Source organism: Protopterus annectens, chromosome 7.part0 (genome assembly GCF_019279795.1).
Source record: "Protopterus annectens isolate FY-2018-M chromosome 7.part0, PAN1.0, whole genome shotgun sequence".
Lineage (NCBI taxonomy): Eukaryota > Metazoa > Chordata > Ceratodontiformes > Protopteridae > Protopterus > Protopterus annectens.
In genome coordinates this window covers 1,044,273,976-1,044,295,686 of record NC_056739.1, presented here as the reverse complement: position 1 = coordinate 1,044,295,686, position 21,711 = coordinate 1,044,273,976, and the positions used below count along the sequence as shown (strand labels likewise).

At 38.3% G+C, this 21,711-nt stretch overlaps 1 protein-coding gene across 1 annotated transcript in view; it reads right to left on the bottom strand.

Annotated features, from left to right (window-relative positions):
* Positions 1 to 21,711, bottom strand: part of SECISBP2L (SECIS binding protein 2 like) — a 1,453,372-nt gene that overhangs the window by 548,051 nt on the left and 883,610 nt on the right. The window contains exon 13 of the mRNA XM_044077590.1: positions 500 to 632. Within this exon, the coding sequence (XP_043933525.1) occupies positions 500 to 632 (133 nt within the window). The remainder of the gene's footprint in view (positions 1 to 499; positions 633 to 21,711) is intronic.

Below are 21,711 nucleotides of genomic sequence, written 5' to 3'. Positions count from 1 at the left end.
AAAATGGCAAATATCCTGAGATTTTAGAAAAATAAATGACTTCATAAGTTTTCTTTAACATTTGTATAAAACAATTATGTTGTATCTGAAACACAAATATTATATGAAACATCATAAGCAACACAGATGCTATGACAATAGCTTTTATTTTGGCAAAAAGTGAAATTAAGTTCTTTTCAGTGGCAGTGTGTATGGCGTGTCCTGCAAAATCTCTCGTTTCCACAAAAAATGCCCCACTTTGGGCATCTGAAAAGGTGGCAACCCTAAACCACAATACACCTACATTTTTCTTAAATGTAAAAATTTGTAACATATACATGTCTCCTAAAAGCCCATATCAATGGAAAGAAAAGCCTGCATTACAAAACTGTGACCTATATCTGCATACTAATAAAAAAAATTCCAGATGTCTAAGTGGTAATGATAAAAATAATTAAATGTTTATCTCACCACTTTATTTGAAACTCTCTTTTTTAAATTGTGATGCTATATTGCTTACCTTCTTGTGAAACTAATTCCTGGGACTGTTCATCAGTTAAACTCAAAATGGAGTCACTGTGCTCATCAGAGCCCATTAGACTGTGATCAGTAGAAAGACGTCCTCTCTTTTCTTCTCGTTCTTTCAGAATAATCTACAGTATAAATCACACTTTTTGTAAGCTATACATTTTAACTGAAGAAAACCAAAACAAGATTCTAATCATTTTGTGCAAATTCACCATACAGGCAATAAGCTATAAAGCACAGCTTTACGTACCCATAACTGTAGAAGTCTGAATTTTTCACTACTGCAGTAGCTTTTGGGCTATACAAGTTGTGTCCTGCCCAAGACACAACAACTAACCAGCTTCATAAAGATCTGACTTCTGCCTACACCTTCACTCTGATTGCTCAGTCCTGTGGAGACTGACTGATTTTTACAGGAAGGAAAAGGGAGACCTGGATTTAAGGATATCTGTCACCTCCAGCAAGTGATTTAATTTCTGACAAACCCAAGCACTGGGATGTGAAAAGACAATGGGTGCTGGTACTGGGATAAAAGAGACTTAAGATACAACTGTATAGTTCTCATTTGTCAGGGGTATCATGAGAATCAAAGAAAAAATGACACAAAACATTGTGAGGTATTCCCTCACAATGACTTAAATTTGAGTGGAAAACCTTAGAAACAGATCTAGATCTATTTTTATCTGTGGAAGAACAGCCCTTTGAACTGAGGTGTCTTTTTGACATTCCAGGAAAACAATTTTGTGTGAAGTCAAGAAAGACTTTTGAATACTCCCTTAGAATCCCAGCTTGTGTAAGACAACTCTCACACAACAGACAGATTCCTGTCACTTTGAAAAAGGCTATGCAACTCATCTAAACATGGAAAAATCTAGATACCCTGCAGCCTGCAATGAGCTATAACTGGACCTAGACACTTTCTGCACACTCTTGGTGCAGTGGATACTCCATAGGGTAAGGCAGAGAACTGATAATATCCAGACACAAAAAAAAACCTTAAGAAATGTCTGAAGTTTGGATGACTAGGGGAGTTTAAAATCTCATTTTAACATTACCTGAGAGGTTCTGAGAATGCAGCCATGCAAATATCCTCAAAATATTACAAGCGGCCATAGCCCTGGAAGAAGTATCAACGCAGCCATATATACACTGTAAACAATTAGTAGTGACCTGTGCAACAGAAGAAACTTAACGCAGATTTTCTTTACAAGACAAAACAGCAGATAAGACATTCTCATACTTTCACAATTAGTGAGAAAAACTTAAATTTTTTTTGAAATATAGATAGGTGTTTGAGACCATATGCATGTGATCCATGTGTGTTTTGTGTGAGTTGTACATGTGTGCACACATACATGTTCATATCACTCTGATTCCCTTCAGAGACATGATATGATTTACATTATTCATATATATATACATATTTTTTTGTTTTATACATATATTACATTTTATATATATTATATTATATACATTTCGGTGTGTGTACTTGTGTGTATATATCATCATTATTTTTATATTGTCATATATTTTTTATATTTACATATACATATATTTTTTTTACATGTGTATTTTATATTTTCATAGTGACTGTTTAGTTCTATGTGTGTGTGTGTGTGTGTGTGTGTGTGTGTGCGTGCGCGCGTGTGTGCGGGGGGGGGGTACATGTCTATATGTGTGTGTGTGTGTGTGTGGGGGGGGGGGTACATGTCTATATGTGTGTGTGTGTGTGTGTGTGTGTGTGTGTGTGTGTGTGTGCATGCATGTGATTGTTGTGTCTACGTGGGAGAGGTCTTTGGATATGCATTTCATATGTTCAAGTTGATTATTATGCTATTCACACAGCATGGATTTACATTGCATTTTTATGACTATTTTTGCATTTATACATATGTATGTGTATATACATTCATTTGTATATATATATATATATATATATATATATATATATATATATATATATATATTTTTTTTTTATTATTTATTATGATAATACTTCATTTTTGTAGAAAATCACATTTGTTATTTTTTCAGTTTGATGGTCATGATGTCATTTCCTGTTTAGTAAGTTATTTAAGGAACTGGAAATCACGTGAAAATGTTCCTGAGGAAGTTTACGTATTAAACAGTGGATGAAAGCGTTTGGCTTCTGGTTTACTTTTTTTTTTGCCAGCAGTTCATTTTTTCGTTTTGTTTGGTTGTCAGTAATTTTTGAGGTTTGTGGTCCAGCTGGTGAATCACCATGGCAGCTGAGTGCCAATTTTAGCAGTCAAGACAGTCTTTTGGACTTGACTGTGTATCCAGTTCCTGCCAGTGGCTCTAGTCCTGCCAAGGTTGTGGGAGAGAAAACCCAAGAAGAACTTATCGCTTTTATTGTTCAAACAGTCAAAGACACTTTTGTTTCCACCATGTTCAAGGAACATTCTAAGTTGGATATTGCTAGTGATTCTGCAAGCAGTGTGGCTGGTTCAGTCAAAGGCACTAATGAGAAGTCTTTAACAGCTACAGTTTTAGATTTACCGCCAGACGACACAGGAAGTGACGTCACAGCCAGCACTAGCTGTTCAGCTAAAGCATCGACGACGGTGTTGAACACCACAAACAAGGGAATAAATGAAAGCAATGTGTGGGATTACATTTGCAAATCTTTCAATAATCCGTTTGCTGATGTTCAAGTTCAAGCATCTGATTCAGCAGCACGTAAGTTGATAAATTATAGTGCTTATACTGACACTATTAACTGTAAAAAGAGCATATATGACCTAGAAAAAATGGTTTTCAGGTTTGTCACGTTAGAGCTAGAGTTATCCTATTTGAGTGAATGTATAAATAGGAAAATTGTGCCTCAGGGCTTAAGGACAGCCAAGTTCCCTAATTGTGTAACTTTTGGTGATGAACTGAGTACCAAACTTATTGAGATTTATAACAATACTGGCATCACCATGATGGGTTTTTTGGTTGAACACGATTTGAAAGAACTTGAGACTATTAGGGAAAATATTAAAACACTAGATGAGAAAATCAAATGCTTTGGATGTTTTAAAGATTATATTCTTTTATACAACGGTGTAGAAGTGAAGGCGGACAGGCACCGGGCTTCCATTGTGACTAGGAAACAACAAACTAAAAAGAGGCATTTTGGCTTATCAGGCCAAACATGCATATTTATTACAAGACAGGGTAGAAGACCCTTCTGTTAAGATCTACAACAGCAGTGACAGTGGAAGTCCTGGGGCTAAGGAAGCCACAAATACTATAGCATTTTCAACAACAAATGATGTTGGTTCTAGAGGTTCTGACAGGAATATTGGACACAACAGTATATCTAATGGAGAAGTCGGCGCCATTTCTGACTTTAACAACCAACATTCTAGCAATTCTTCTAATGGAAATTATGCTGAAATACTTGTCAATGGAAAGCAGGGACCTAACCAAGGCCCTTTTCTGCTGGCAGTACCAGTCAACAAACAGACTCAGAAGTGGAACAATACATCCCACAACAAATGGAAGGGGAAAGGGAGAGGGAGATACCCCAACCAGAGGAAATACAAGTGAATACCACAAGACAAGCTGAAGATTTTAGCATCAATGTTATTAATTTATCTGGAGTTGCTTTATCCACTGAAACTGTTAACGTTTTGAAAAAAGTTTTTTCATTTATACCTAACAATAGAGTGAATATTGGTAGATTGTTAATAGATTTTAGATTATATTTAAGAAAATTGAACCTACAGTATATAATGCATGATGTGTTGGTCACTGTTCAAACTTCTTCCATGACTGGGCCGAAAAAAGCTAGTACTTTTAACCCCCCACTGCATACTACTTTGCAAATGTTTCAAAATCAATGTGAAAATGAGTTTCGCAGGATGACAGGCTATGTAAGTGATGACAATCTAAGTTCCTCTGAAAAGGGAGCTTTGCAAGATTTATGCAAAAATTCTGATATTAGAACAATGAAGGCCGACAAAGGGGGTAAAAATTGTGGTCATGGATACCATTCAATATAATGAATCTATGATAGACATGTTAAGTGACAGTGAGACATACAAAGTGACTAGTGTCAATGTTATTAAAAAAAGTTTTCAACGAGTTGATACACTGTTGTTTGACATGTTTAGCCAAGGAGAATTAGATCATCAGAGTTATGAATATTTGTTGGTCGAACACCCAAAATTGGCTACATTATTTGGCATTCCAAAATTACATGTTGACCAGCACAACCCACCTTTTAGACCTATTATTTCCGCAAAGCATTCTAAAACTGAGAATATATCTATTTGGCTTGACTATATTCTGAATCCTATTGTACAGAGAACTAGATTTTACATCCGAGATTCCTGGCATTTATTGGAAGAACTAAGGAATATAGATGTTTCATCTAGTTCTGTCAGTTTTGCTACTCTTGACGTCAAGTCCTTATATACTGCTATCAAGCAAACAGAAGGATTAGAATATTTGAGGGAATACCTGACTTCATATTCTGATGTTGAGAAACACAAGGTTAGCACCATTTGTGATCTAATGGAGTTAGTCCTAGAGAATAATTTCTTCAGATTTGGTAAACATATTTATCAACAGATTTCAGGAGTAGCAATGGGAGCGAGGGTGGCACCAGCTTTTGCCAATTTGGTTATGGCAAATTGGGAGCTTACATTTTTGGTTAAACATCATCTTTTCAATAGGGCACTTGCATATTTTAGATTTATTGATGATTTACTTTTTTTGTGGAATGGCACTTTTGAAGAATTTTCTGACTTCGTGACAGATTTGAATCATAGTACTGACTTCTTGGTCTTCAAATTGAGTGGTTTTGGGGATAACATTCCCTTTCTTGATGTCCTTCTTAGTATAGATACAGTTAATAACACATTGAAAAGTCAAATATACAGGAAAGAGGTTTTTGCGAACCAGTATTTACACAAGGACAGTTTACATCCTACACATATGAAAAAAGGAGTAGTGAAGGGCCAAGTAATTCGTTTGAGTAGGCTCACCACTGATGATGATGTATTTCAAAGTGAAGCAGGATTTTTAAGGTCACTATTCATGTATAGAGGTTACGCATTAGACTGGATTCAAACAATAGAGAAAGAGGTCATTTCTTTAAGGAAGGGGATTGCTAAACCAATTCTTCTTTCTAGTCCGGTTCTGGTTCCAAAGTTTTAGAGAATACCAGTAGTTACCACCTAGCGTTCCCTTTACCAATTGTTGACGAAATGTGGTTCATCAGGGACATCATCATTAACAATTGGAAAGTGATATTAGCAAATAAAGATTTGGTTGGTACTTTAGGGATGAAACCCACTTTCACTTACAAAAGAGTTAAAAATTTAAAATCTATGCTGGAGATAGATCATTATAGTTATCAGGACATGACAAGAGCAGCCAGTATTAAGAGGGGTACTTATGCACGCAATAACTGTAGGCAGTGTAGATTTATCAGTAACAGTACTAGTGTATTCATAAAATCTCTTAATTACACCATTTGGTCTAAGAGTTATTACAATTGTAATTCCGATTATGTTGTTTACATCGCCAATTGTGTTTCATGTGAACATTATTACATAGGAAAAACTAAAAGGCTTCTAAAAAGAAGAATCTATGAGCACAATTTGGCTATAAAAAACAAAGATCAGTTTAATTCTTTGGCCAAACATTCTTTAACATGTAGAGATTTTAAGAAATTTCAATTTTCAGTTTTGGAAAAAATCAACACTAGTGAATTTGGAGGAGATTTAAACAATGTCTTAGAATGCAAGGAGACATTGTGGCAACTTTTGTTGGGGCTGATAGGTTGCCTGGCCTCAATGATTATATTAATTTAAAATGTTTTTTGAAATATAGATAGGTGTTTGAGACCATATGCATGTGATCCATGTGTGTTTTGTGTGAGTTGTACATGTGTGCACACATACATGTTCATATCACTCTGATTCCCTTCAGAGACATGATATGATTTACATTATTCATATATATACATATTTTTGTGTTTTATACATATATTACATTTTATATATATTATATTATATACATTTCGGTGTGTGTACTTGTGTGTATATATCATTATTTTTATATTGTCATATATTTTTTATATTTACATATACATATATTTTTTTACATGTGTATTTTATATTTTCATAGTGACTGTTTGGTTCTATGTTTGTGTGTGTGTGTGTGTGTGTGTGTGTGTGTGTGTGTGTGTGCGTGTGTGTGGGGTACATGTCTATATGTCCATATGTGTGTGTGTGTGTGTGTGCATGCATGTGATTGTTGTGTCTACGTGGGAGAGGTCTTTGGATATGCATTTCATATGTTCAAGTTGATTATTATGCTATTCACACAGCATGGATTTACATTGCATTTTTATGACTGTATTTTTGCATTTATACATATGTACGTGTATATACATTCATTTGTATATATATATATATATATATATATATATATATATTTTTTTTTTTTTGTTATCATTATGATACTTCATTTTTGTAGAAAATCACATTTGTTATTTTTTCAGTTTGATGGTCATGATGTCATTTCCTGTTTAGTAAGTTATTTAAGGAACTGGAAATCACTTGAAAATGTTTCTGAGGAAGTTTACGTATTAAACAGTGGATGAAAGCGCTAAAATTTTGGCTTCTGGTTTACTTGTTTTTTTTGCCAGCAGTTCTGCAGTTCATTTTTTCGAAAAACTTTGAGCGTTACAATTCAAAATTCTGAAAATAAAAGTTGCAGAAGTATATACTTTTTCCCATACTTATCAATAATTTGCATATCCTTATCAGAAAGAGGGACTGGAATTACCCAACTGTTCAGCACCAGTGGGATCACTAAATCTACAGATGCTGGGTCAGGTTTGGGAACACTGTATAAAAACTTAAAAGACTGAGGAACTTTATACATTCTATCTATCATTTTAGGGGCAGCCGACTATCAGGAAAACTGCAGGCAGTACCACACACATCCTCTAAAGCAGACAGAACATCTTTTTGTGGATGGATGAAGGATCAACTGTGGGACTGACAGTTTATTACATGGTCAAGTTGAAATTGGTACATTTTCCCCAGGGAAGACTAGCAGCAAATGCCAGTAAAAACTACAAGCCTTCTAAGAAAACAAAGTAAAAAGTGCTTTAAAACAGTTCTCTACCCCTCTCCAAAAAAATAAAATAAAATAATTTTTCCACAGGAAAAAAATGTTTTTCAGTTAGTGACTTTACACAACTTCTAAACTGACTGGAAAAAAGAGCACTCTAGTTACGAACTACAACATAGTCTCATGACAGTCTGTTAAAACACTAAACTTATCTGTTTAAAATAACTTTTCCGAAGAAGAAATTGATAAAACACAAACAATATTTAGAAAGTGAAGCTTTTTTCCCCAAAAGGAACTTACCTGCATAGCAAAGAAACAGCGCCAAGCCAACCAATGATTCTTTAAAAGCCTTAGAAAAGCATACTTTTCATCGGCAGTAATGTTTTGAAGGGTTTAGCCCCCAGACTTGTCATTTAATCACTTCAGCTCAAGCTGTCTGACAGTTTGGGCTTGTGAAAGATGCCCCAAAGCTTTGGAAGCTGGATGGCTGTTACAGGTAAGGCTACTGCAGCTGTGATCAATATGATGAACATGAACAGTTTGTTATGTGTGATTACAAGGAGTTCTCAGGTGTAAGATTCCCTTCAGAATGATGAGAATCAGTAAATACATTTCTGAATACATTAGGTGGGCTCTAGATCCACCAAAAGCCATAAATTCTATAAAAAAAACTACCTTGCATTAAACCTTGCACACAAAAACCTTCCACTTCCAATAAAATTACAGAGTGCCTTAGTTTTAGCACACAAGGGGACAAATAGAACATTAAATCAGACTGTATTTAAATCAGACGGTATCAATTTTCTTGAACTAGGCAGTGTCTCCCACTCTAAAATATCAAAAAATCTTCTAATTAATTTTTACAGTAAGACCTCCAGATTTCTAGGTTTTCTATTTTAAAATGTTTCCATATATAACAACCATTGCTAATGTTTCTTCCTTATGACTCAAGCTGCTCCATGACCAAGAATCTAAAATTCATTTATGCCACTGCGTCCTGAAATCTTTTATAACAGGGTTATTTGCTTCTAAATTATCTCTCAACTAGTCTAATATGGGTTTCTTCATCATTAAATTATGACATACACAGAGTGATTTTACAGCAGTGTTATCTGCCTCTCTGGTTTTTACATCTCTCAAATGGTCCAATATGTTTCTTAATATATATTTTATCCCTTACACGCAAGTTGGGAACATGCCATTCAGTTGACAGCTCTTTCAGCGAATGCTGAATGCAGAAGAACTTGGGGTGAAACAAATTTATTTCTGACATTTAAAAATTACCTCTCACAGGTGAAACTTTGCTAATGGAAGGTTGAGAAAAACTGTATTAAAGAGGAATGCAGAATTTGATTAGGAAATCTAAAAATGTACAATGACTTAGGCAACAGAAAGTAGAAAGGGTTGTTGCCGAGCTTATGGAGCCTATAACAAGGAAGACAGCAAGAGATTCTATAGAAGTATTTGAAATATTTCTGAAATTCTATAAAAGTCTGTATAAAGCAGAGAAATATGGAAATCAAGTATAGGTACAAATGGAATTGTTTATGGAAGAATTAAATATGCCAAAGTCAGAGGTGGTTGGGGTTTAATTACTAACAGCATAGGAGGAGATGAGATAACAATGGTGATGTATAACCAATCTACAGAAAGTCCGCAGGAATAGATGGTATTCCTGTGGTAGTTTGGAAGCCAAGAGGAAAAAACTGATAAGGATAGGGAAGGTTTTGCTTAACAGTATTTTAAGAGAAGGAGAAGTACCAACATCCTGGAAGACAGCGGTGGTAGCTGTAATACCTAAAGAGGATGAAGATCCATCAGATCCGACCTCATACAGGCCCATTTCAATACTAAACCATGACTATAAAGTGTTTATGTCTATAATGGCTAAAGGAATGGTAACAGAGATGCCAAAATTGATAGATATGGATCAATGTGGTTTTGTGGAGGGGAGGCAAACAGCTGACAACATTAAAAGTACACTGATGATCCAGAGGGAAGCAGAATGTAAGAAAATACCACTGCTGTTTGGTAGGTCTTGGAGCATTTAACAGAGTAAGTTAGGACTTTATTAGCAGAGCAATGGAAGTTGATTTGGAAGTTGATAAGGGATTAGAGGTGAAAATTCAAGTGGGTGGGTTCCTCTATGATAATTTCTGCTTGAGCAGAGGAACCAGGCAGGAGTGTCCTCTTTCCACTTTATCTAAATTATATTTAGAACCACTGGCAAAGAAAATAAGGGACTCATAAATTCAAGGATATAACTTGTATGGTAGTCAAGAAAAGCTATCTCTATTTGCAGATGGTATTGTTTTACACCTGATAAAACCAGAAAAGGATATTACAGTGTTGTGGAACATTTTGAGACAGTAACCACCTGAAATGTATAAAACTAAAAGCAAGCAGAGCACACCACAAAATACAAACTGGGTGGGACACCATACAACAATCCGAAAAAACTACCAACCAAATCAAGATAATTAAGCACTTTCGTTTTAAATATGAAACTTCATCAGTATAGCAAACCAACACACCAACTCAGTTTAAATATGTGACGTCATTAATCACATGACACATCAAGGGAAAAAACAAAAAAAATACAAAGTTAAAAACATTAAGTAAAAACATGACAATAATATTACAAATCATAAAATAAAGTTGCAGTTTAAATAAAACCTCACATAAGCCCTAAAGATTTTAGTTTAAATAAACAATTAATACAAATGTTGTCATTTAAACCAGGATTAACCCCTGCATTTATCAGCCAGAATAATTCATGAAACTTTTTTTTTTTTTTTTTTTTTTTTTTTTTTAAAGGTTTGCAGTGCCACCTTATGGGCTAGGCCGGGAAGCTTCCATGCCAAACAATACAAATTAATGCTTAGCAAACTCAGAAATGTGTTAAGCCAGGGCACTGTTAAGGTAATTCTTACCAATACAATAAGTATGTTCCCTTATCCTGTCCTTAAAAGCCAGCTTGTTTTTTTCCAATAACAAAACAAGCCTATTTCTGACAAATAGTTGCATAAACAATACCCTTAGAATGACAAGTACAATAAAACTTAGGGCTAATACTAATGATACCCACAGTAACCCTGTCGGTTTGTTTGTTTGTGTCTTTCAGCTTTTCCCTGTTAGGGGTCGCCACAGTGGAACTCCGGTCCGCTAATGATTGGCAGTTGATTTTTACATACCGGCTTGCCAGGCCTGACGCACAACCTTCAACGAAAGTACGCCCATTCACACATGTCTCCACGCAGAAGATGCTCTAGCTGAGAATCGAACCGGACAGCATCTTACTGTGAGGCGACAACGGTACCGCAACACCACCACCGCAGGTTACAGTATTATCAAAAAAACTACTGGACCCACCTTTAAGACCTATAGTTGATGCTAAGGCTTCTAAAACATTCCCCTTAGATAGGTTTACTGTCTTTAAAACTCAAAGGGAAGATTCAAGGTCTTGAATATTTAGTCAAGGACTCTTGGGATTTTTTTATCATTAACTTCTGAAGACTTATACAATGAAAGTCTTTTATTTTTGACAACAGATGTCAAAGACTCATTTTCAGTAATATCACATCAACATGGGCTAGAGTGGTTGTTTGAGTTTCTTACTATAAATAGTGAATTGAGTGGGAGAAAAATTTAAGTTATTGTGAACCTGATGGACATGGACACGGTTCTGACAAATAAGTTTATTTACTTTGATGGTATGATTTTTAGACAGAAAGGAGGAGTAGCCATGGGTTTATCTTGCACCCCCCATTTTTGCCAATATTGTTATGGGGATGTGGGAAACAAAATATACTCTAAATTCTAAGTTCTAAGTTGGTCCTTTTACACTAGATATTGAGATGACATCTGTATTTTTTGGAATGACCATCATGATAAGATACAGAACATTCTTGATTACATCAGCACTACCACATCCTTTTTTAAGTTTACCAACTCAGTTTCTGGTGAAAACTTTCACTATTTAGACACCGAGTTGACTAAAGACAGACCTAACAACAGATTTGTGTCTTCTATTTTCAGAAAACCAACATATTTAAATTATTTTTTACATTTTACAAGCAGCCACCCTCTGCTTCAGTAAAAAGCAGTGGTTAAAGGACAACTGGTTAGGGCTGCTAGGATGGTTTCTAATGTTTCTGTTTTTTTATTGGAGTATGAAAAAACATGTTCTTGAGAAGAGGGTATCCTGACATTTTTTTATGGAGATTATGAATAAGGTGGTTTCTAAAGAGAACTTGGCATATACACCTCACTTTTGGGGAATACACATAGCTGTTATGTTATCAAGCAACCTCTTCCCTAAAGCTTGGGGACACGGGGGCAGCTTTTATTACCACCTATAGCCTAGTTGTTTCAGACAATAAACACATCATTCAAAGGAAATGGGTTGTTTTTAGTCACTTAGACAACAGAGGGAAAATGGTGGGCGTTTCCCTGTTGTTTACAGTGCAAAGTAGTGTGTGTCATGAATTTTTTATTTTATTTTATTTTACATTTGTTTACTGGGAAAGTCTGACTGGACCAAGGTCCATTTATAGCAGAGGCCCAGGGAGAAAAGCTCCATAACATAACAGTACAAACACAATAAATGACAAAAACAAATTCTGTACAGAGGCATATGCACAATCAGAGCTCCATGTCTTTATATGACAACACATAATCCACGAATTACAGCAAATTTCTACACAGTGGCATATATATATACAATCAAGGAGATTTTTCGTACCTTAGTTTGATTTGAGCAAGCTTGGTATATAGATAGCAAAACTTTAAATTCCCTATTGTTAGTAGAAAGCATAAAAATGAAAGAATGGAATCTGGAAAATAATGCTATTTGGGAGATATGTCATAGCGTGAGAAATAGTTTGTAGGATAGTAGTTCCTGATAGGGAGTATTTGAGTAGTACAGAATAGCGGAGGTAAGCAGTGAGGAGATGAGGTGTGGCAAGTTAGGAGGAGAGCAGAAAAGATTTTATGTGATACAGGGACAGAGCCATGATTGCAAGAGGTGTGACATTAGTGATGTCTTGAAAAGTGAGATGGATGGTGCAGAGGAGATACTTTGGGGGAGGTTACTCCACTCCCTAGCAATGGTGTGGGAGAACAGACTTTTCCTTGCGGTGTTATTGGCTTTGGTTATGCAGAGCAGGGTTTTGTTGGATGAGCATAGAGGGCGATTTGCAGAATATTGGTTTAGAAGTTGGTTTAGGTCTGGGGTTTTCTGAGGGTTCCTTATTATGTTGAAGATGAGGAATAACTGGTGATTGCTAATTAGCTGAGGGAGTTCTAACCACTGTAGTTGCTTCAGGGCAAGACAGTGATGACTTCTAATAGTGGAGTTGTTAGCGAATTTTGCAATTTTATTGTAACATGACTCTAGTTAGTTTAGGTCCGTTTTCCTGATATGAATTAGGATAGGTGATGCATTCATTAGGGTAGACAAGAGGTGGGTTTGGGCTAAGGGGATTCTAGCTTGGTCTGATAGGAACTGTTTGTGTTTGTATGGATGTGGACATTAAAGTTTAGATTGTTATCTATTTCAACCCTGAGCAGCTTAGTGTGAGGGGAAGGGGAGATTGTGGTCCCATTTTTGGAGGTGATAGTGAAGGTAGGAGGTTTGGATTTGGATTTATTGGGGGTAAAAAGAAGTAATTTGGTCTTGTTGGGGTTTAGAATGAGTTGGATATTGGTAATCCATTGTTCCATGGAGCAGAAGGATTCTTGGGTAAGCTTTTGAAGAGTGGCTATGGATGGGGCTAAGCAGATTATGGTTGAGTCGTCTGTGTACTATATAAATGATGCATGCACAGTAGAAGTATGTAGTTCATTAGTGAAAATGGTGAACAGTAGAGGACCCGGTATTGATCCTTGTGGGACGTCTATGGTAGTTGGTAATAGAGGTGATAGTATACTTTGCCATTTAACTGATTGTTTTCTGTCAGAGAGATAGCTTCTAAACCATGATGTAGTAGAGGGGGCGAAGGATAAGGTTGACAATGTCTAAGAGTAGGTTATTGGAGACCATATCAAATGCTTTTGATAGATCTAGGAATATGGCCGAGACAAATTTGTTGTTGTTTCTTAGATGGTTAAGCTCATTGGTAAAGGAGAGTAGAGCAGTGGTTGGGCTATGGTTTGGGTGGAAACCATGCTGTGTGGGGGAGAGGAGGTTATGTGAGGATAAGAAGTGCATTACCTGGGTGTGAATACATTTCTCCAGAAGCTTGGAAAGGGCGGACATGATAGCAACTGGCCGGTAGCTTGATAGTTCATAGGAGTTTCCACCTTTGTGAAGGGGAATTATATGGAACACCTTCCATAGATGGGGTACGCAGGTTTCTTGTATAGAGCGGTTTATAAGAATTGAGACAGGGTAGGCTAGTGATTCCGCAGCTAATTTTAGAAAATTAGTGGGTAAACCATCTGCTGTGAGTGTGGTGGGTTTTAGTTTAGAGAGTAGCTTTTTAACTGAAGAGGTTGGTATAGGTGAGTGTGTGAAGGTGGGTATGTTAGTTTGTTCTACAGTTGGGGTGGTTTTAGTGTTCTTGTTGGATAGATAGTGCGGGGATAGATTCTGTGAAGTGATGGTTGAATTCTGAAGCTATGCTATCATTATCAGAATTGTTGTTGGGAGATGGGGTGGTGGTTTTGCCTGGTTTTAGAAGGGTATTGATGGCCTGCCAGAACTTTTGGGGGTTTCTAGAGTGCTTGTTTTGGATGTCTAAGAAGTAATTCTTTTTATCTACTTTTGTTTGGCCTTATTTCATAGTTCTTGATATTTCTGCCTTATTTCATAGTTCTTGATATTTCTGTCTTGGATAGTGTTATTCTTTTTCCAGTTTTTCCAGGCATTGTGTCTGGCTTTTATTAAGGCTCTTGTTGTCCAATTTAGCCATGGGACATAGTTAACTTTAGTCCCGAGTTTCCTGATGGGAGCTAGTATATTTAGTACATTCATAAAAGTAGTATTAAAAAAATCAACTGCCTGGTCTAAAGGTAGAGTTTTTAGTGGATTCCATTCCTGTTGTTGAAGCATACTGTGAAGAGTTTGTGGATTGACTTTGTGCTCGTCCCTAGTCTCCTTGAATAGCATGGGTTTGGGTATTTTTGCCTGTTTATGAAGGAAGATTGTGGGGCAGTGGTCACTCAATGTATCAGGTAAGCAGCCCACATGATAATTTTCTGTGGGGATATTAACTAGTGTCCAATCTAGAATGGAGGTTCTATTGGATTTTTTGTCTACTCTGGTGGGTTCTTGGATTAGTTGTGAGAATCCAAATAAGTTAATATGGTTTGAGGGGTTGTTGGAGTTGCAGGCTAACCAGTCTAAGTTTAGGTTACCTAGCAGGATGGTTTCTTGGGGTAGGCTGATTGTGGCCCATTGCAGTATCTCTTCTATTATAGGTGAGTTATTTCCTGGAGGTATATAACCTCAGAGGATGTTGATAGCAGGATGGTTTCTTGGGGTAGGTTGATTGTGGCCCATTGTAGTATCTCTTCTATTATAGGCGAGTTATTTCCTAGAGGAATATAACTACAGAGGATGTTGATAGCAGGATGGTTTCTTGGGGTAGGTTGATTGCGGCCCATTGTAGTATCTCTTCTATTATAGGGGAGTTATTTCCTAGAGGAATATAACTACAGAGGATGTTGATAGCAGGATGGTTTCTTGGGGTAGGTTGATTGCGGCCCATTGTAGTATCCCTTCTATTACTGGTGAGTTATTTCCTGGAGGAATGTAACTACAGCGGATGTTGATAGCAGGATGGTTTCTTGGGGTAGGTTGATTGTCGCCCATTGTAGTATCTCTTTATTATAGGTGAGTTATTTCCTGGAGGAATATAACTACAGGGGATGTTGATACCAGGATGGTTTCTTGGGGTAGGTTGATTCTGGCCCATTGTAGTATCCTTTCTATTATAGGTGAGTTATTTCCTGGAGGAATGTAACTACAGAGGATGTTGATAGCAGGATGGTTTCTTGGGGTAGGTTGATTGTGGCCCATTGTAGTATCTCTTTATTATAGGCGAGTTATTTCCTGGAGGAATGTAACTACAGAGGATGTTGACAGCAGGATGGTTTCTCTGGGTAGGTTGGTTGTGGCCCATTGTAGTATCTCTTCTGTTGTAGGTGAGTTATTTCCTGGAGGAATATAACTACAGGGGATGTTGATAGCAGGATGGTTTCTTGGGGTAGGTTGATTGTGGCCCACTGTAGTATCTCTTTATTATAGGCGATTTATTTCCTGGAGGAATGTAACTACAGAGGATGTTGATTCTCTTTTTGTTTTTAAGGGACATAATGGAGCCTAATGGCTCTGCATTCTGGACTTTGGGAAGTGGGTTTTTTAGTGGTTGGAGGTTGAGTGTATTTTTAAATAAGATTGCAACTCCACCTCCCTTTTTGGTACCTCTATCTTGCCTTAGGATGTTATAGCCTGGGGAAGAATTTCTTTGTTTTGTGCGGCAGGTTTTAGCCAGGTCTCTGTAATGGTTAGTATGTCTGGGGAGTAGTGGGATATGAATGCGTGAAAGTCATGTAGTTTGTTGGATATGCTACGTGTGTTTATATTGATAAGTAGGTCTGACTTGTGTGTTTCTGGGATAGGATTGGGTTGCTTGGACCGGGGTTGGGGTGTACGTCCCCTGAGATTAGTAGCCATTTTCTGAGGAATAGTGAGAGTTTTATGGCACAGGCTATATCTATGTGTTTTTTGGGTACTGTTAGCCTTTTGTGAGGTAGTGTGGTTGCTGTTTTGTGTATTAGAGTAATAAATTGTTGTTAAATAGTGTGGAACATATTACTATATTTGTGTGTGTGTGTGTGTGTGTGTGTGTGCATGTGTGCGTGTATGTAGTAGGTAGTGTTTATTGGTATGGCTGTTTGAACATAATAATGTTGGCCAAAACTACAACTTAGGTAAATGGGGGACTTTTAGATGTGGTCACTGTAATACTTGCAGGATTCTGTTAAATACCGACGGGATGACTGTGGGCAACATTATTATCAGCCTTAAGTTCTACTGTACTTTTCTCATTCTAAGGGTAATTGTTTATACAGCTATTTGTCAGAAATGTGCTTACTTCTATACTGGAAAAACCAAACAAGCATTTAAGGACATGATAAGGGGGACATATTTATAGTACTGGTAAGAATGACCTTAAAAATGCCATGGCTTAACACATTTCTGAATTCTCTGAGTATTACTTTTTTATTTTTTGGTATAGAAACTTCACAACCTAGTCCACGGGGTGGCAGTGTTGACATTTTTTTTTAGAAGTTCAAGAAATATTCTAGCAGATAAAAACAAATGCAGGGGGTTAATCCTGGTTTTAATGACAAAATTTCTATTAACTGTTTACTTAAGCTAAAATTTTTAGGAAATATGTGAGGTTTGCAATATTAATGTAATGTTTTTACTTAATGTTTTTACCTCTGTCTTTTTGGTTTTTTTTTCCCCCTTGAAGTGTCATGTGATTAATGATGTCATGCATTTAAAATGAGCTGGTGTGCTGGTTTGCTATTCTGATAAAGTTTCATATCTGACATGAAAGCACTCAATTATATTACTATACTTATCTTGATTTGGCTGGTACTTTTCTTGGATTGTCGTACAGTGTCCCTTCCCAGTTTGCATTTTCGGTGGTGTGCTCTGTATGCTTTTAACATTTTGAGATATTTTCAGGATACATAGGTAGGTTCATAGGTAGGTACTAGGCTATTGGCCCTAGGGCCTATATAAGCCTAGCCAAAGGTACCCTGGCTTTCGCCACCCAAGAAAATTATTTTCATGTGCCACTGTCGAGCAGAGCCACAGAAGTGATCCCCGGGGTGAATTTCCTATATCCCATCCAATCATCAAGATTTTTCTTGAACAGTGCTAATGAGGAGCTTTGTTTCATATAGATAGGTAGTTTGTTCCAGAGTATGGGAAGTCTCTGGGACAGGAATCTATCCCTCCAGCATGTTCTGTTTATTGTGGTGACAAGGTTTAGGTCCCTAGAGCGTGTAGCTCGTAGGGATTGGGATTTCTTTAAGTGGAGCATGTCTAAAAGCTCTGAGTTTGACATAGCTTTGCGTGTTAGGCAGAGATCGCCTCTGAGTAGGCGATATGCAACGAAGTAAAGCTGCAGTTTTTTGAGACAGTCTGCATAGGGCATCTCTTTGAGGCCGGTAATCCTCTTTGTGAGGTATTTCTGTGGCCTTTCCAGTTGTTGTAGATGTCTTGTGAGGTACATACCAAAAGGGGCATTGTACTCTATAATGGGTCTAATGAGTAGAGGGGAACAATGACCTCTTTTTTCCTGGATGAGAAACCTTTTGTGATGAGGTGTGCCACATAGAAGGATTTCCTGACTACTGTTGCGATGTGATTATCAAAGGAGAGACTACTGTCCACCTGTGTCCCAAGATCTCTTATCACACTTTCGGTGTTAAGTAGACTACCACCTATGTGGTAGTTCATGGGTACTGAGTTTTTACCAAAAGGAATGACAATGCACTTTTTGGCATTGAGCTTGAGGCCATGGCTTTGACACCAGGCATCTGTCTCAGCAAGGCCCTTTTGTAGGATGTCCACATCTTTTGGAGTTTTGATTATGGCTCCTAGTTTGCAGTTATCTGCGAACTTCATTAGCCAAAGACCTTCTGTGTTGGCCTGTACTTCAGAGAAGTAGATACCAAACAGGAGAGGACCCAGGACTGAACCCTGTGGTACTCCACTTGTCACTGGTCTGAAGCTGGATTTGGAGTCTGCTACTTTCACAGTGTGGGTTCTGTCAGTGAGCCAGTTGGCAACCCATCTTGTGACATAGGGATTTATACCTAGTTTAGTGAGTTTATCTATAATTCCAGAGTGGGGATGGTGTCAAAAGCCTTGGCGAGATCTAGATAGGCTGTGTGAACCACCTTACCCTCATCTACGGCTTTGGTGACTGCTTCAAAGAAGTCTATCAGGTTTAGGAGACATGATCTGCCTTTTACAAACCCGAACTGGGTGGGGTCCTGAGTTTGGAGATTACCAATGTCATTGTTTATAAGTTCCATGATGATACGCTCCATAGCCTTGCAGACCAGGCTTGTTAGGCTAATGGGGCGATAGTTTCCGGGGTCTGTGGTGGCTCCCCCTTTGTGGAGTGGGATAACTGTCGCTGTGCGCCATTCAGTGGGCACATAGCCTGAGGTGAGGCTATGACTGAACATGGTACTTAGGTGGGGTGCCAGTTCATTCTGTAGATCATGTAGAACACAGCCTGGGATGTCGTCAGGTCCCATGGATGCTGTGTTCTTGGCTTTGGATAGTGTGTTTTTTACCTGTGCAGCCGTGATTACAGGAACTTTGCATTCTTCTGGGCCCTTTAGGGGATGACAGAGGGGTAAAGTTAGCACTGAACCTATCTGCCAGGATGTTGGCAATATCCGTTGGTTCTGTATATTTACTGCCATTTTGCTGTAACTCAGAGCAGATCTGAGTGTTGCCACTGAGATTCTTGACATAGCTATAGAATGCTTTGTGGTTGTCTTTAGAGTCAGTGGTGATTTTGTTTTCAAAACTAGCTTTGGAGGATTTTATGAGGGATCTCAGCTTCTTACTGAAGCTGACCAGGGAGTTTCTCCAATCATGGGATTTTACTCTTTTTTGCAACAGTTTCTTTCTTCTGTTGTAGAGTTTGTTTATGGCAGGGGACCACCAGATTGGCTTCCTTTTTTTTGGAGGATAGCATCTTGGTTCTGTTAGGGATTGCACGATCCATGCACTCATGTAAGTGCTTATAAAGTGCATTTGTGTAGGATTCAGCAGTCATACCTCTATTGTCCGTCAGCATGGGTGTCGTGAAGTTTGCCACTTCTGTCTTAAGAAGCATGAAGTTGGCTTTGGAGAAATTTTTTACTGTGGTTTCCCTAATGGGGGGTGGGGGAGGGATGTGGATGTCTAGGGTGATTAGCTTATGGTCGGATCTGACCAACGAGGAATTGACCTCTGGTGTGGAGCACCGGTTGCCCATGTTGGTAATAACCAGGTCTAGGATATTGCTGCCCTGGTGGGGGTGTGGATAAGTTGATCCATGGCATTGGAATTTATGAATTCCAGAAAACGGTGAGCACAAGAGTTGGTACATGAGTAGTTTTCCCAGTTAATGGTAGGGTAGTTGAAATCGCCCATTATTAGGGTGTTAGGTTGTACCCTAATATTTTCCAGTGTATTAAGAAATGAGGAGTGGGAATCCTGGGGCATGGTGGGGGATCTGTAACAAGCTACAATTTGAATTGCGGTCTTGCCCAGAGTTAGTTGCACTTGGATAATCTCGGATGTATTATGCTGAGCAACTAGCCTGGAGATGTGGATATCCTTAATGAATATGGACACGCCTCCGCCTTTAGTGTTTCGGTCCAGGTTAGGTGGCTGAAAGGTGTGGTATGAATTATAGCCTGGTATTGCAGGGGTACTATCTGGAGCCTTAAACCAGGCCTCTGTCACTGCACAGATGTCGATGTTCTCCATTTTAAGGAGTGCCTCGAGATAGTGCATTTTGAGGTTTAGACTTCTAGTATTGAGTAGCAATACCCTCAGATTCTTCTTGCCTGTACCTGTTAGGGTGGTGAATTTGTCATTTGAACCTTGCCTAAAAAAGGCACTATAGGGGTGGCTAGAGCCTTAGCCAGTATCCGGAATCCCAGGGGCAACAGGTGCAGGCCATCTCTGGCAAAGCATTGTGGCTTGTCGATCATGTCATCTCAGGCAGACAGATACTGGATCCCCTTAGAATGACACCAGAAGCTTAGCCAATTGTTGAAGTCAATCATTTTGTCCTTGCACTGTGTTATCATTCTGGGTGATGGCAGGATGCTACACAGGGCTAGTGTCATACCTGCCTGGGCTACAAGATCGGACAGCTCCTCCATGTCCCTTTTCATGTAGTCCAAGGAGGTATGTCTCGGGTCATTCACACCAACATGGACAATGACAGAGTCATATTTGTACTTGTTGTGGAGTGACCTGAGTGCATGCGTTATGTGGCGGATCGTGGCACCCGACAAGCAGCTGACAGTAACTTTCTCCTTGTTTAGCCTGGTGAGTGGAACATCAGTGTGCCTGACTATAGAGTCACCTATGACTAGAGTGTTGGGTACGTTGTTATGTTTTATGGGCTGTGGTTGAGTGGCACACTGAGTTTGTGGGCTATGTGTCATTTGGGTTGTGTTGGGGGGGGTGGAGGTTGCTTGTATTTCTGCTTTGGAGGTCCCTGTTGCTTGGGCAGGTTTTTACTGAGTGCCTCCGCGAATGTAGGAGCGTGTTTTGTGTTTCTATGTGTGTGTTTTGGTGGTGTAGGTTTTGAGGGACTATGTGCTGAGTGTGGTGTGGTGCAAGTGTTTACCTTCTCCTCTTGACTGTCTTTGCTTCCAGTTTGACTATATAAGTGTATCTCTCACAGGTTGTAGTGTTGGGTGGTAGGAGGAGAGGGTTGTCTGTGTACATGAGGCAATTACTGCATTGCCTCAAGATGCCCAGATTCATCAGGTAGATAGGAGAAAAACACCGGGGGGCTAACCCTTAGACATGCCTGAATAGGTGCTTATTTGTTAAGTACTAGAAACTGTTTTCCTCTAGACAGTGAGGAAAGTTGAGTGGTGTAGTAATTTGTAGCTTATTTAGTGTTTACAATAAGTTCTGAACAAGTGCTGAAACAAAAAACTGGCTAGTTCTAAGAAACAAAATTAAACTAGAAGGCTTTCCTCCAACACAGAAAGGCTTGGGCCCTAGAAGCCTACAAATAGTCCTGGACACAGCAAATCTATAGGCTAGACTACCCACAGGAAAGGCAGGAAACAAGCTTAGAAAAAAGTTTTTTTTTTTTTTTTTAGTGGATTGGCCTTCCCAAATGTTCTCCCTGTGCTGGGTAGAATAAGGTAATGACACTAGACTGGGAGGAGGGTCCCAGATCATATTTACACTAGGGGCGGGCAACTGCAAAGCCACCAACTATAAAAACACTATAATTAATTAAGCTAAAATAAAGGCAATAGTTGTAAATTATATACCCACACAAACTGGTTCAACAAAATCTAAATTTATGGGAACATGATAAA